This window comes from Vulpes lagopus, chromosome 19 (genome assembly GCF_018345385.1).
Source record: "Vulpes lagopus strain Blue_001 chromosome 19, ASM1834538v1, whole genome shotgun sequence".
NCBI lineage: Eukaryota > Metazoa > Chordata > Mammalia > Carnivora > Canidae > Vulpes > Vulpes lagopus.
The window spans coordinates 49,073,722-49,089,371 of record NC_054842.1 but is presented as its reverse complement, the minus strand read 5'-3'; the positions used below and the strand labels follow the sequence as shown (position 1 = coordinate 49,089,371).

General features: G+C 42.0%; 1 protein-coding gene across 1 annotated transcript in view; it reads right to left on the bottom strand.

The window, feature by feature from the left end:
- Positions 1-15,650, bottom strand: part of ARHGEF26 (Rho guanine nucleotide exchange factor 26) — a 113,285-nt gene that overhangs the window by 45,656 nt on the left and 51,979 nt on the right. Inside the window, exons 7-8 of the mRNA XM_041734309.1 lie at positions 3,956-4,108; positions 337-466 (exon numbers count right to left, since the gene is read on the bottom strand). Coding sequence (XP_041590243.1) covers positions 337-466; positions 3,956-4,108 — 283 coding nt within the window. The remainder of the gene's footprint in view (positions 1-336; positions 467-3,955; positions 4,109-15,650) is intronic.

The window sequence follows — 15,650 nt, the reverse complement described above, 5'->3', positions numbered from 1 at the left end:
ACTTGCCCAAGGCCACATGGCTAGTGGCTCAGCTGGAACCAGCATCCAAGCCTCGTGCCTCCAATAAGCCTATGTTTTTCCCATTTCGAAAAATGTTAAGTGAGTGACGTGATCAGAAATCTTCAGGGTGCCTACACAAGCCTAAGTTGAAGGTAATTTCCAAAGATACTAGACACAGTGAGATGTTCCAACTGAATGGCCCCTTCTCATTTAGGTGGAGGATTTTATAGAAGAGATATAGTACATTGATCCACGTGAAATAAGAATAATGTTCTTAATCAGATTTATAGCAGCACAGCTACCCACAGAGGAAAGAGCCAGCAGACCATGTCTTACATCCATTAGCAGGGGCAGGCGAGTCACCCTTTGCATGGGGAGGATGAGGAAGGAGATCATGGGTAAGTTCCTACAGTCTTCGTGGGACTCAATTCGTGACAGTACTTCTTTAAAAGATGGGTTGGTGGCTCTGAGAAGAAACAAAGAAAGAAGAAATTCAAAATACTTTCTTCTCAAGGTAAGAAGCAAAAACATTCCTCGAAGATATTGTGGATATCCAGACCACTACGATAAAGCAAATACTGCAATCAAGTGAGTCAAAGGAATTTTGGATTTCCCAGGTCATGTAAAAGTCATGTTTACACCACACTGTCATCTATTAAGTGTGCAATAGCATCGTGTCTTTTAAAAAAAAGATGCACTGTGCCTGGGGGGGCTCAGTCGGTTGAGCATCTGCCTTGGGCTCAGGTCATGGTCCCAGGGTCCTGAGATCAAGCCCCACATAAGGCTCCCTGCTCAGCTTGGAGCCTGCTCTCCCTCTCCCTCTGCCCCTCCCCCTGCTTGTGCTTGCTTGCTTGCTCACTCGCATGCACTTGCTCTCTCTCTCTCTCTCTCTCAAATAAATAAAATCTTTAAAAAAATTATGCACATACCTTCATTAAAACATACTTTATGGCTAAAAAAATGCTAACCATCATCTGAGCTCTCAGTGAGTTATAATCATTGACCACAGATCACTGTAACAAATATAATAACGAAAATATCTGAAATATTGTGAGAATCACAAAAATGTAACAGAGATACCAAGTGAGCAAATGCTGTTGGGAGAAATGGTGCCAACAGACTTGCTCGACGCAATTTGTAAAAAAACAGATCTGGTAAAAGTGAGATAAAGTGGAGCACACTAAACCTAGGTATGCCTGTTAAAACACTGTGATAAATTCACATATTATGATTTTTAATATATAAAACAACAAACAATGACATAGGCACAGACGGCCTATCTGCCTTTTATAGTGAAGACTAAATATGACAGGACTTTAAGATAATATGAACAATAAGAAATGTATGAGCTAGAAATTTATAGAAGTGGGAAGTAAATGAAGAGGCGATGATATAATGGTGAACGTATCTGTGAATATATTAATTATTAACGCGTACAGGCTAGATCTGCAATCTGATAATCTATAGACTTTCCATTAAAAAGATAACAGATGGTGTTTTAAGTCACTTCTCTAGCCCCAAATTATAATCCCAGAAAGAAATATCATATTTATTTACTAGGAGGCTTCTGGCCTTTTTCAAAGCTTCTAGGACAGAGAACTTTCTGACCATGCCAGCTGGAGTATTTCTCCCCTCCTGGTGACATAACAACAGTGATAATACTGCCACAACGTTTTTATGGAACTTAGCCAGACATACCGACATATAGGACCTCACATGGAAACATTCAGACAATATTTAAGGAAGGCCAAAAGGGGATTCCAATAAGAACAGAGTTTCAGAAGGATCCTCCACTGGCCAAGCAACAGCCCTAGCATCTGATGAAGACAGAAGTCAAATCAAGGCCTTTTGAGTTTCAGGGGGGCCATGACCCCCATATCTCTTGCTTTCGTAGCTCACCTCACCCCAGAGGGACTCCGAGGAGTTCCCTTGTGACTTACAACAAGGAGGAGACAGGGATCGGGACTGGGTACTGTAATCCCATGTTGGGGAGCAAGAGGCCAAGAAGCAGGGCAGTTGCGGTTCCAACTTAAAAAAAAAAAATGTATTTTGAAAATTAGATGTTCTGGTTCACAAATAAGTAAATGCCCAGAATAGCCAATTAAGAGAAATTACACAGAAATGTTTTATTTTCATTTTCTCAAATGAGGAATTTTAAGTTTCCTTTCCTGCTAGCTTTAAAAAGATGTTTAGTAAGTTAAAAAAAAAAATCAAACTCCAAATCAGTTGCATATTTAAAATCACTCAGGTCCCAGGACCCCTTCCCCCAAATATTGATTAAATAGTCTGGTCTGGGATGGTCCCTGGGGATCTATTACATGTTTGTTTTCAAAGATTCTCAAGCATTTCCAGTGTGTGAATTCACGATACTTGCTACAAAACCCCTGAAAACACAGCTACTATTTTCCATGTGAAAGCTCAAATGGTATCATTAAGTTAATTTAGACAGAATCTTTACTTATTTTTTAAAGATTTTATTTTTAAGTAATCTCTACACCCAATGCGGGGCTCGAACTTACAACTGAGATCAAGGGTCTCATGCTCCACTGACTGAGCTAGCCAGGGGCCCCTAGAACCTTTACTTCTTAAGTTACAGCAGTGCCTATTCATATTTTTTAAAATCCTGCAAACTGCAATGACACAAAATGAAATTTAGCTCTGATTCAAGGCTTTGCTTTCAAACACGTAACTTGCATTTTCTAACAGTTACACAGTGCCCTCTCTATCGGCAGTCCCGGGGACGTTGGGAGGTTAAGAAAACCTGGGGTGAGATTATGCCCCCAAGAACATTTGCCAACGTCTAGGACCATTTTTGGTTGTTACCACTGGAGTGAGGGGCATCTAGTCCACAGAGGCCAAGGATGCTATAAAACATGCTACAATGCACAGGACAGACCCACAGCAAAGACTCATCCAGGCCAAAATGTCAACGGTGCCAACAAACCCTGCTTTGTACTTAAAAACTTCATTTGTGGTTGCCAGCTATTAATTTTCCAACCTGCCCATTCAAGAGTTTCGTGAGGTTGTGGAGGGAGGAGTGGCTCAAGCAGCCCTTCCCACTGACTTGGGAGCTTCAGTGGGCTGTTTCTCCCAGCACCAACCCCAATCCCCCTGCAGGGGCTCACACCCTGCAGAGAAGCTGAGCAGAGCTCCACTGCTGTGGTCATAAATGCCACAGCCTACACAGGGGCTGTGAGTGATAACAGCCGTCAGCCCCCACGCCGAGTTTATGGCAATGTACACTGTGTTGTAAAACAGATAGCTACTTGACATAAACAGGGCCCCCAAAATAAAACATTACTGAACAATCACTGACTTTTAAGGCTAAAGCCATATACATCACATCAAAAAAAAAAAAAAAAAAAAAAGGAAAACACAAACTCTAGGTTAAACCTAAAGAGGACAAAGAGAAAAGGTGAGGAGGGAAATTTAAAGCCTCTTTGTTGTATTCTTAACGCCTTTAAGAACATTTTTTTTCTACTGCTTTCCTTCAGTCCTTCCCTGCTCTCTTCATTTCTAACTACCCAGAAGGGGAACATCAAAAATTCCTATAAAAAACTTCCGTTTCGTCATCCGAACGGAAGAAGATTAGAAGAGTAGAGAAGTTCTGGATCTGAGGCAGGAGTTCAACTCAAATACTTTCTTGGCCTCAGGCAAACTATTCAATGGCTTATAAAACTGGGGAATTCTAGAATGATGATCACTCCCGTAGCTCGCAGCAATCTAAAACAACAAGGAAAATAACAGAAACCTATAATTTTGTAATTGCTTTAGAGAGAAAGTTGTCCACAGAATAGATTTTTCTGCTGCAACATCCTCACCCTGAAAGCAATCCTGGAAAATAGCCCACCAAGTGTCATTTCTAAGTATGATGTAAGAGATCAATGAATTTCAATCAATGTGACCTAATTAAAACGTGGTTAGGCTATTAAGGGTAACATTCAACATCTCTTACAACAATTTCTGTAGTGTTCGTTGTTGGTAGACTTCATTTGTGCAGTATTTCACATACGGGTCAAATGTGGATGCTGTGTGCTTTTCCACAATGTCACTTATGTCATCGATGAAGATATTATTCTGATGTCTTGCTTCCAACTCCGTGAAGAATCTAGAAAAAGAAACTCATTTACATTTTCTTATTTATAACTGAAAAACATCAAAGATCATTCTCATGTCATGTTATTACGCAGGGCTTGGAAATACCAACAGCGCACAATACCAACTCAAAGGGATACAATGAAAAACTACGAAGACTGTCTGAACTCAAATCTATCATATTAACATCTTTATTACTTCAAGTGTTCAACTGAAAACACTGATAACATAGGGCATTTCTCTGCTTTCAGGTATATTTCAGAATGTACAGATTTCACTATTTTTCCAAGAATTCCCTAGATATTGGAGGAGGTGGGGTCATATTTCCGTATTTCATTGTATTGAAAAGCCTATGAGCAAAACAACTAAATAAGTACTTAGAGAACAAGTCGGAGGGGTGCCTGGGTGGCTCAGTCAGTTAAGCGTCCAACTCTTGATTTCAGCTCAGGTCATGATCTCAGGGTTGTGAAATCAAGACCTGTGTCTGGCTCCATGCTGCTCCATGCTGCTTCAGAGCCTCTCTCCTTCTCCCGCTGTCCCTCCCCCACTTGCATGCACTCTCTTAAAAAAAAAAAAAAAGTCTGAAATAAACCTAATTCTGTGTCCTTTCTCTGCAAATAATACTATTTTAAGACATTTAAATGTACTCAGAAATTATTAAGATGGCATTTTTGGGTTGCCAGATTTAGGGTGTGTTTGAATCTATCTATCTAGTGTCTAGTCCTTTGAAAATTAAATTTCTGGTAAATGAGTTATTTTATAGTACAGGTATGTGCAAAAATAGTGAATGGGACATCTTGAGCAACCTGTATTTTATCTGGCAATCCTACACGGCATTCAATTTTAAAAGCACATCAAAATCAAATATTTGAAATAGGTTTGTTTCTACCAAGAGCATGGAGCTCAAAACGTAGTCCATAAACCAAGCATCTAAGAGCTAGAAATGCAGAATCTCACTGCCTGTGTCCCCCAAGCCAAACCTGCATTTTATCAAGATCTTCAGATGGTTTGAATACACAGTAAAAGTTGAGATGAACCACCCTAGAGCACACTTATTGTCCAAGTTGAGAGGAATAGGAAAATCTATTAGAAAGAACTATCACCTATCACTGGGTGGCCAAAGCATCTTCCAAATGTAAGGAAGGTGAAAATAACAGTAATTTCTCTAATGTTGAGTTCTGAAATAGTCCTACAAGAGAAATTTAGTTTTCAATAACCTCTTTAGCATTCATCACATCATAACTCCTAACGAGTTTGCTAGGTGGACTCCAAATACAAAATTCAAGGCAGACAGTGAATGAGACAGCAGAAATCTACACAAGACAATTAATAGTAAATATGGGCTAACATTGTCTCACATTCGCATCTCAATTATTTTCAAAGAATATCCTGGCACCCAGCAATAAAACAATCCAGATTTTAAGAGGTCTTGAATTTACATATTTACGTGTACATTAAATGCACTGTGCTATAAATTGTATTTGTATTAGTTTGTCATCATTACCTATTTTATTTTTAAATGTTTCCATACGAGCTTAAAAAAAATGAAGAAATATACCTTAAATCCGAGAAGAGTAAAATTATTTACGCTGGGAGAAAGCATAAAAAAAAATCTGTATTTCCTTTAAGAAGGATTTAGGGAAAATAATCAGTAGGATTCTCATCCATAGCTTGTAAGCAGCCTAGTTTTCCAAGCCCTTTGTTTAAAACAGCAGAAGAAAAAAAAAAAAAACAAACAAACATAAAGCACACTTGGCTGGGCTACTTGGTTTTCCTTCCAAAGATATCAGGGTTAATATGCACAATCTTAAATAGTAGGTCAGAAATACCAAATTATGTTCCAAAAAAGCTTCGTATCACTTTGTCAGGACTGAATCTATTAACATTCGAGTAAAATATCAAACACTCTCCTCAGAGTTTCAGCAATTGTAAAAACAACCTACTCTAAACCCCTACTATGTCTGTTAAAGGATATTTAAAAACCATGTTTCTTAAAGGATATTTTCTATATAGACAGGCCCCTGACTTCAAGAACTTCATGTTTTATTGTGAAAGTAAGGCTACACAGACGATGGTGGTGGTGGTGTCAGTATCTTTTTTTTTTTAATTTCATGAACTATGTATGTTCTTAATTAGGGTAAGATATATGTACAACAAAATTTGCCATCTTAACCATTTTTAAGTATACAATTCAAGGATATTACATGCATAATGTTGTACAATTTTCAACACCTTCTATTTCCAAAATATTTTCATCACCTCCAACAGAAATGCTATACCCATCCCCTAATAATGTACCATCCCTCCTCTCCCCAGCCTCTAATCACCTTTTTTTTCTTTTTTAAGGGGGGAAAGGAATGAAGGAGGAGGGGTTGAGGAAGGAGAGAATCCCAACCAAGCAGGACCCACGCCCAGTGCAGAGCTCCATGTGGGGCTCGATCTCACCACCCTGAGATCGTAGCCTGAGCCGAAATCAAGAGTCTGGCATGTAACTGACTGAGCCATCCAGGTGCCCCTGCCAACACTTTCTATCTCTATGAATTTGCCTCTTCTAGATATCTCATATAAGTGATCATAAAATCTTTGTGTTGTCTGGCTTATTACATTTAGTGTCATGTTTTCCAGGTTAATCTATGCTAACACATGTAACAACTTTATTCCTCCTTATGGCTGAATAATATTCTGTTGTGTGTGTGTATATATATTATCCATTCATCTGCTGATGGACACTTAGGCTGTTTCCACCTTTCTGGCCACTGTGAATAAATGATACTGTTATGAACATTTGTCCACAAGCATCTGTCTGAGTCCTTGTTTTCAAGTCTTTGGGGCTATATACCTACAGGTGGACCTTTAACTTCACTGACTCTACCAAAAATGATATATATATATCAAGAAGGGCTAGTATCCTGCCAAGAACCAGTACAGAAGAAGTTGGGTTATATGCCGAGGAGAGATTATTTCACTAAATCACAGCTGAATAGGAAATGATCCTTCCCAACACGCACAGACGAGCAGCCCATAGGAGGCATGGAACCACTTCATTACGATACAAGACCTGTAACAAAGGCATACAGTGCAAGTCCAGAGGGCCGGGTGACTGACTGCAAGGAAAGAATGTGAGGAGGGTCATCAGTGATGAGGATGGCATCAGTGGGAGCAGAGCGGCACGGGAAATAACGTAGGTACAGGCACAAATTGGGAAACTGGGATTCAGTAAGGCTGAGGTGTTGATCATGGGAGGACCAACGGCAGAGAATGAGGGTTGAAATGCATGTCAAAGCCAGACTGCAAAGGTCTGACTGTACGCTGAGCAGCTTGCACTTTGTCTGTGGATGATGAGAACCACTGGAGGTGATGAAGACAATACACCATCCGATCAGAGAAAACTGGGGCAGAGAAGTGCAAATGGGGAGAGAGGAGACTGCAAGCAGGCCAATGAAATGGCTAATGTGGGCACAAAGCCTGGCTTTATGGGGAAGTCAAAAAAGAGGGGACCCAGATTAGGGAAACAATTAGGAGAAAAAATTAACAGAAAGAAAAAAAAAACACCTCATCAGAGGGGAAATCAAGGAAGATGCTGGGGTTTCTATTCAAGATTTACACCTGGGCATCAAGGTGGGCCAAGAAACCATTCACAAAGACAGGGATTTAGGAGGAGTGAGAAGGAACATGAAGGAGCAGTTTGATTTTGCCTTAGACGTGTCAAAAGGAAAGCTAAAAATACATGTCTGTGAGAATTCAGAGCCACGGGAGTTGTGGGTAGTATGTAGTCAGGACAGGTTCACGTTTAGCTGGTTTTCATATAAATGCAAAATAGTTACTCATTGTTTTAACTCCATGTGTCTTTCAGGAAAATGTTCAGAGAAAACTGAAAAAAAAATTAAGAAAAACCATTCAGAAGGTCATTATCATGTAAATCTAAGAAATAAATGTCTCAGAGGCAAATATCCCTTTCTTGTCTTTAACTAACCATTGTAGTCTGAAGGAATGCAACTACATAACCAAAAACAACAGTAACTTGGCTTTTCCCAACGAAAAGGAAAATTCATTTATCACAGTACAAGCCCTGCCAAAGTATAAGATTAAAAACAAAGTACTAATGAAATATGTGTTTATGCTACTTACTTTAATATAATATAAACTGAGCCACCCATCTTTTATTTTGACGATAGCATAATTAAGACATAATTTAAAGCTTCCTATGTTAAATTATCTATTGGTTATTTTGGCAAATTTGCATAGTTTACTAAGTGAACTGGGCTACAAAAAGACCAAGAAAGTTATTATTGAAGAATGAGATATTATTTCAATAACCGAGAATGCTGGAGATCCAAATCAAACCTGAAGCCAAAGTAAAAGCATTCCGGTTCCCTCAATGAAATTTAAATGAGTTTGGGAAGTAATCTGGCTTATTGGAAGGACAACATTTTAATGGAAATACATGTCAGCCCTGTGAATTTTTTCCCCCCACCCGGGACAATACTTTCATTATTTCATCTGTGTAGCATCACCCAGATGATCGCGTTTTATAAACAATCATGCTATATAACTTCTCTCATGTCTCTTTTCTCCCACAAAATTCTAAATCCCATCGCTAAAGTCCAGATGTTGAGAAGATTCTGATGGACCAGAAAAGGCTTCCTGGAAACACTGCCTCCTAGCCAGAAACCCGAGTTAGCCCTGTTTGACTGTTGACTCTCGGGCACCAGGCACGATCACACCCATGCTTCAGAGGACTGCAACCTGCCCAGATGAGCTCCCCAGCTGTGCAGAGAATGGTCGACCATCAAGGACACCAGAGTGGCCTCTCGGGAGCTGGGTCTTCAAGATGACTTAAAGACGAGACTACAGGGCAGCCCGGGTGGCTCAGCGGTTTAGCACCTGCCTTCGGCCCAGGGTGTGATCCTGGAGACCCGGGATCGAGTCCCACGTCGGGCTCCCTGCATGGAGCCTGCTTCTCCCTCTGCCTGTGTCTCTGCCTCTCTCTCTCTCTGTATCTCTCATAAATAAATAAAAATTAAAAAAAAAAAGATGAGACTACATTAGAAAAGCTTAATCATGGCCTATATCCTTTCCTCTAATATTTCCTAGAACTGCAAGGACTGCATAGTCTCTAGGCTCTGTTATCTGTGGCTGCGTTATCAAGCGGTAATCTTAAATGCAGAGCTGCATTGTGGGGTAAAAAAAAAAAAAAAGCCAACTAGGAGGTAGCTGTTTTTGATATAATCAGCACCTGTACTTTTGTTGGCTTCACCTTCTTCCTTCTGCAATGGGTAGAAAAGACAGATGTGAGCTATATACGTACCCATATCATATTAACAGCCTTCTTAATATTCGATTGATAATGTAATTGGCAAGTCAGATATGAGAGTTCCTGATAGCTCTTGAGAACTGTAGGGTAAATCTACCAATCTATAGAGGAGATTAAAGTCTATTAAATACAGACAATAAATCTGATTCAATCAGTAAACCAGCAAAATCTCCTCCTATGTGTCTCCCTCAAAGTGACAGGCTTTGGTAAACGTCAAGGAGCAAACAACTGATATTTATGACCATTAAGGTCAGGGCTATGTGCTTCCCATATACTGCCTCATTTAATTTAATCCTCAAGCCTGCTTTATGGGAAGGCTTTTATACCCACTTTAGAGATAACAAAACCAAGGCTGAGAGAGCTTACGTCAAAACTCAAAACCACCAAACCTCAGTTTGAACCAGAGCCTGTGATCCAACCACACCAACGCCTCTGCTCACAGACGCCCGCTGAGCTTGCCTGCTACGACCAGCCATCCTTCCACCAAGACATCCAGCAAAAAGACGAACAGCTGGAGCTGAGAAGGAACCACGGTATCTTCCAAGAAGACCAGCTGTCGAATCATCTCAGCACGTAAATCACACACATCAACACAGTAAAGGCTTCCACAGTAGATTTATGCTGTGCTGAGATCTGCAGGGCGGCCCAGGAGTGGTCAACCACCCCTTGTGTGTGGCCTCCAGGGAAAACAATCAGGAAGGCCACAGCCAGTGATGTGCTCTGGTCCTGGCTGACACAGTATAAGCAAATGCTGCTTTCCAGGTGCCCTGCGAAACTCAGAGTCGTTCATTTTTGGCTTCCTTACACCCTGGGGCCCTCCACTTTGCCTCGCAACCCCCAACTCATCTTTCAAGAGTCCTTCAAGAAGCTTTCCCTGCCCCACTGGGCTGGGTTAATTTACGTCTTTATAAACCCCTATGCTTCTCCTTTGGTAGTCCTACCTGTGATCCTTACTAATTATATTATGATTGTGTTTACATCTGCCTCTCTTAGCAAACTCTAGAGAAGAGGGACCGTGTCTCTTTTGTTCAACTACCTGACCCTAACCAGGGTATGACCAAAAAAAACTTGGCCATGGTCCCTGAAACACAGTCAAATATTTGACGTGCATAAACCAAATTTGTGTTCTGAATAGAAAAATTAATGATGAAACATGTTCAAGTAATTTTGTTTTACCGGTATTTTACCAAACATGTCACACCCATAAATTGGTATCTTTGCTTTTACTCACTGATAAATCAAGTGAATGTATTTTTTTGTTTTTGTTTTTTTTTTTTTGTTTTTTTTTAACCACAAACTGGGTTCCCAGAACTATGCAAGACACGATAGGGGTCACCAACCAATGAAGACACAGACGCCTTTTATAATCCTATTACGTGGGGTCACCAAAATGAGACCCAGTGCAGCCCCAAGTCTCTTCAGTGCCAGCTGCACTCTCCAAAAAACCTGCCAGGACCCGCGTCTCCCCCACGCATGCAGCCGAGGGAAGATTCTAGCCCCGCTAAGGAAGCTCTCAGCGCTCTTGCAGGAGAAGCCCAGAAAGCAGGGCTCTGGTTATAATCAGCGCTGTCCTGTGCCCTTCCTGGAATGGCATCCTTTCAAGGTACTTTTCCTTCATTAATATCCATCTGCCTAAAGCAAACTCCGAATCATTCTTGGACGTCTTCCTCACTCGAATGAGCCGTCAACTAAACAGCTGCAGGATCCCACCAGAGAGGGTCATATTCCCTTATGCTGAGCCATGTGACATACCAGGCAGGTTTCACATGTCTAAGTTGCTGCTGTATCATAAAATATCTCCACTAAACAAAGAAATAGTCCAGATAAGTGGCAGCAAACTATTTGCTGCTGGAAATACTTTTCCTAACAGAGCACCAGCAGAAGAACATTCTGTACTCTACCAAAAATGAATTCATATTCTGCGCAGATAAGGGAGATTTGGGGCTTTGGAGCGTTTGTTTGGGGCTTTTTGTTGGTGGTCATGTGGACGCTAAAGATCGGCATCAAGTTCTGTTAATACTCTGCTGGGTCGGGGACAGGAGTGTGTGACGAGAGGACGCCACCGACCTACGTGGCGCTCTGCCCAGAGGCACGCTCCGCACTCCAGCAGGACATCGCCGACCAATCCCAATGGATGAATAAGATGAAGTCCACCTAGGAATCCTCCACCAGACTAGCCATGATGGAAAATGTGTTACTTTGACAAAGACAGAGGGCTGTTGCTTCTCAACATCCTGATCTGGTAAAGGCCTCATGAGGGTTTCCTCCTCAGCAGACCATATATCTTGTCCTGTTCTATTTCAGCTTTTCCTTCTGAAATTTTGCCTCTGAATTGGCAAGGGGTAAGAGTTGGAATGAAGAGAGGTTGGGAATGGGAGATTAAAAAAAACAAAATTCCAAATAAAAATATTCTGGTAGCCTTAACTCCCATTCTGATAGCTCCTGCTCGATCCTTAAAATCTCTAGGATGGATTTTGTTACGAGATTCTTATCATCCTCACGAAACCTCCAAGATCAGCCTAGGCATAGAACAGAAGAGACTGGAGTGAAAGAGACGGACAAAGGATTTTTTTTTTTTTAAACCTTCATACCGCACAACACAGAGCATGCTTGGGTTTCGATCCTACTCCTCCAGATACCTTCAGTTCAAGGCACCCAGCAAACCCCAAAAAAGGAAGGTGGAGCTGGGGGCCAGGGAAGAGAAAGGCAAAGAGAGACTAGAGAGCTAAGTGTCCCCCGCAAGACCCCTCCACATCAGTCAAGGCTCCCCTTTAACTAGTTCTTCCTCTCACCGAGAATGTATATGCTCAAAGGAATATAAACTGGACCACACTGAAATAGGAAAACGGTATTTTAAAAGTTCCTGCGACATTAATGCCATTAGGCTATTTTCACTTAAAAATGAGAATTTCAAGTATTTATCATGTGAATCTGTTTCACAAAAATATACTGGAGAAGAAGCCGGTTCCCATGGTAACTTACTGCATACTGGTTTCTTTCAGCACCGCTCACGTGCCTTCACCCATATTGCAAATCCTCCCAGAATGAGGGTCCCATGCTAATGAATGACAGAGAGCAAGTGCCAGTGCTCTTCTCAAGACGTCCTTAGAAGAGATGAAAGCCGCTAGATGAGTGGGCCTGTGATGCCCTGGCTTATTAGGGACAATTTCTACAGTTTTCAATTTTTTTTTTTCCTGGAGCACAACTATTAATTGCCACACAATGGAAAAATCACTTCCAAATTTTATATAGGGCCCTGGAGACTGAGACCAAGTATTCCTGGTTCACCACTGGCTCTCCAGGACTTAGCAAAGAATAAGCACGCGATAAATGTGCCAAACGACTCGATACGAGATGCCTGCTATCCTCCTTTGCCTCTTTGTTCAAGTTCCATCTTCCAAGGGGAGCAACAGTGAGTTATAATATGAAGCAAGCATCCACCAGGTCTGATTTAATAACGTCCTTAGATCACCAAATAACGCACTTAGATCACGGCAGGGGTGGGCAGGGGCGAGGTGGCTCTGCATAGCTCGGCTGGGTGGCAAATACGGCACGTGCGCATTTATGTGGCATCTGAGATCCTGGGCTTGTGACCTCAAGAATAATTCTGCTAATCCACTGCCTGGCAAAAATCCTTCAAGAACTCAGAACCTAGGCAAGATTTATGACTTCTGAGGAACTGTTTCCTTTCACGGGATGACAGTTACATAACCAATCCTGTGGCCCCTTTACCTTGGCTACTTCTAAAAACATTACTGTGTTTAACCCTCACTCCCAGAAACGCCAGCAGGAGAGGCAGCTGAGCACGTCGGCTCTCCTCCTCACTGCCTCCTTTTCTATTTCCCACTTAAACGGCCACATTCATTTCCTACTCAAACATGTCATTTACTGTAAGTTGCCTTGAGCCTTTTGTGGATGCAGTTGGGAATATAAATTATCAATTATAAACCAACCAGGAAAATGTGCATGCTTGGTGGCTGCTGGGAAAGAGCACCAAGAGTAAATTTATAGAACACTGGAACGAAGTCAAGTCAAACACAACGGTCTTCGTGCTGAAGCCCCCTTTCCTATTGTGGGCTGGTCATTCTGGAATAAAATCAGCACACGAAAGAACACATTTGTCTTCAGGCACTATTTCCAGATCCTTTTAGGTGGTGCCCACAGTCCTTGAATCCGAATTCAATCCACGGAGAAGAATAACGTTTAAAGGAAGCCCCAAATCTCTGCATCTCTGTTTTTCTTTATTAATCCTGCCCCTAAAAGTTGTCTTCCTAAAGAAAGAAATGCTTCCTCTGGCATCCCATCAATTTCATCAAAAAAAGACAAAGGGACCGGGACACAATTTGGAAAAAAAACCCATAAAGGTCAGCTTCCTAAGGCATAAGGCCCTAAGAAAAATGATGCTTGTCTATGCAAGGGAAATAGAATTTCATATCCTCTCTGACATTTTTCAAACCTGTTCCAGTTTACACTGCAGCAGCTGGCTCCCGTCCTCTCCCCACCCCATCCTCCCCACTGCCCCCTCGGATCTTCATCAAGGATTTTTAAAAAGCTTTCCTTTTAGATGGTTATTAGCACTGGTTAGCTAAAGTATCCAAAAGAATGGGATCCATGGGATAAACAAATTCTCATCCTGGCTGTAAGTGGATAATGATGAATTTTCTGTTTCTTCACTCAGTAAAACAAAACGAACAACTGAACAGAGAAGATGACCGGGTCAACCTTTGGTCCTGCCACCCACAGCAACCAGCCCAAGAAAGACCACCAGCAACACAGCAGAGGGAGAAACACTCCCGGAAAGGAAGGAAAAAGAGTCCACAGGCCAATGGGAGGGGAGCACGAAGGAACAAAAAGAGGGAACATGAGCTTATTAGCTTCCAAATCACCTCCTCACTACCAAACACCAGGGTTCCTGCTCTCCCCTTTCTCGGTATTGGGGTTCTGTGATCTCTTATCTCACAAGCAAACCCTGTTAGATAACAACAGCTGTGCATGAGTAATACCTCCAGATAAAGTCAATCTCACACACACTGCGGCAAGGCCCACTGTGCACCCTTACGACACACCTCTGGAAAACGTGTGCAGGCTCAGAAGCCAAATGGCCTCGGTTCAAACCCAGGTCCTCTCTTTTATTAGCAGCGTAACCTTAGGCAACTTGCCTAACATCAGCCGGTCCTATTTCCTCATTTGTAAAATGGGAATAATAATGGTGTGACCTCATGTGGTTCTCATGATGACTGAATGAATTAAAACATGTTAAGTGGTTAGAACATGATCTAGCCCATGGTTCATGCTCATTAACATTAATTATCATGTAAAGGGCAACACATACCTCTTTTAAGTAATGCCAGTAAGCGGTCTTGCTTTTCCAGTCCACTCTGCTCAAGGACAACAAAGCCCAGCTCCTATGTTTCCATCCATGACGTTCAGGTGGCAGGTATAATGTAATCCTGCCATCCACCAAAAAGGCTCAAAATCACAGGGTATGCACGTTCCCAACAGCTTTAAAAATGTTTCTAATAGGTACTTATCAATAACAAAATTAAAGGAGGATCTAATTGGTCCATTTCAGGTCCTGTGTTTTGGTGCCTCTTCAGGGAGTGACAAATGGGTAAGCAACAGACCAGGGCAAACTAACACTTTTCTGCCAAGAAGGGATAGACCATTCCCTTACGCTGTGAGGAAGAGGTCATGTCACAAGTAAGAAAGAGGCTTGCAGCCAGGTGAGGCAGACACAAAGGCAGAAGTGTCACACTGGGCAAAAACACAGAAGGTACCGTGTTTACCTGCAGAGCGCCCTGTGGCAGGCTGAATCGTGGCCCCCAAAGATGTTCGTGTCCTGTGACTATGTTCTCCTATGTGGTAAGAGCGACTCTGCAGATTCGATTAAGGATCTGGAGACGGGAAAGTCATCCTGGATTACCCAGGCCCAATGCAATCAGGAGGGTCCCTCTACGCAGAAGACAGGAAGATCAGGATCACAGAGAAGATGTAAGGATGGAAGCAGAAATCAGAGAGGAAGGAAAGGGGGTACCTGGGGGTGCTCAGCGGTTAAGTGTCTGCCTTCAGCTCAGGGCATGACCCCGGGGTCCTGGGATCGAGTCCTGCATTGGGCTCCCTGCAGGGAGCCTGCCTCTCCCTCTGCCTGTGTCTCTGCCTCTCTCTCTCTCTCTCTCTCTCTCTCTCGAATGAATGCATAAATGAATAAATGAATAAATGAATAAATAAATAAAATCTTTAA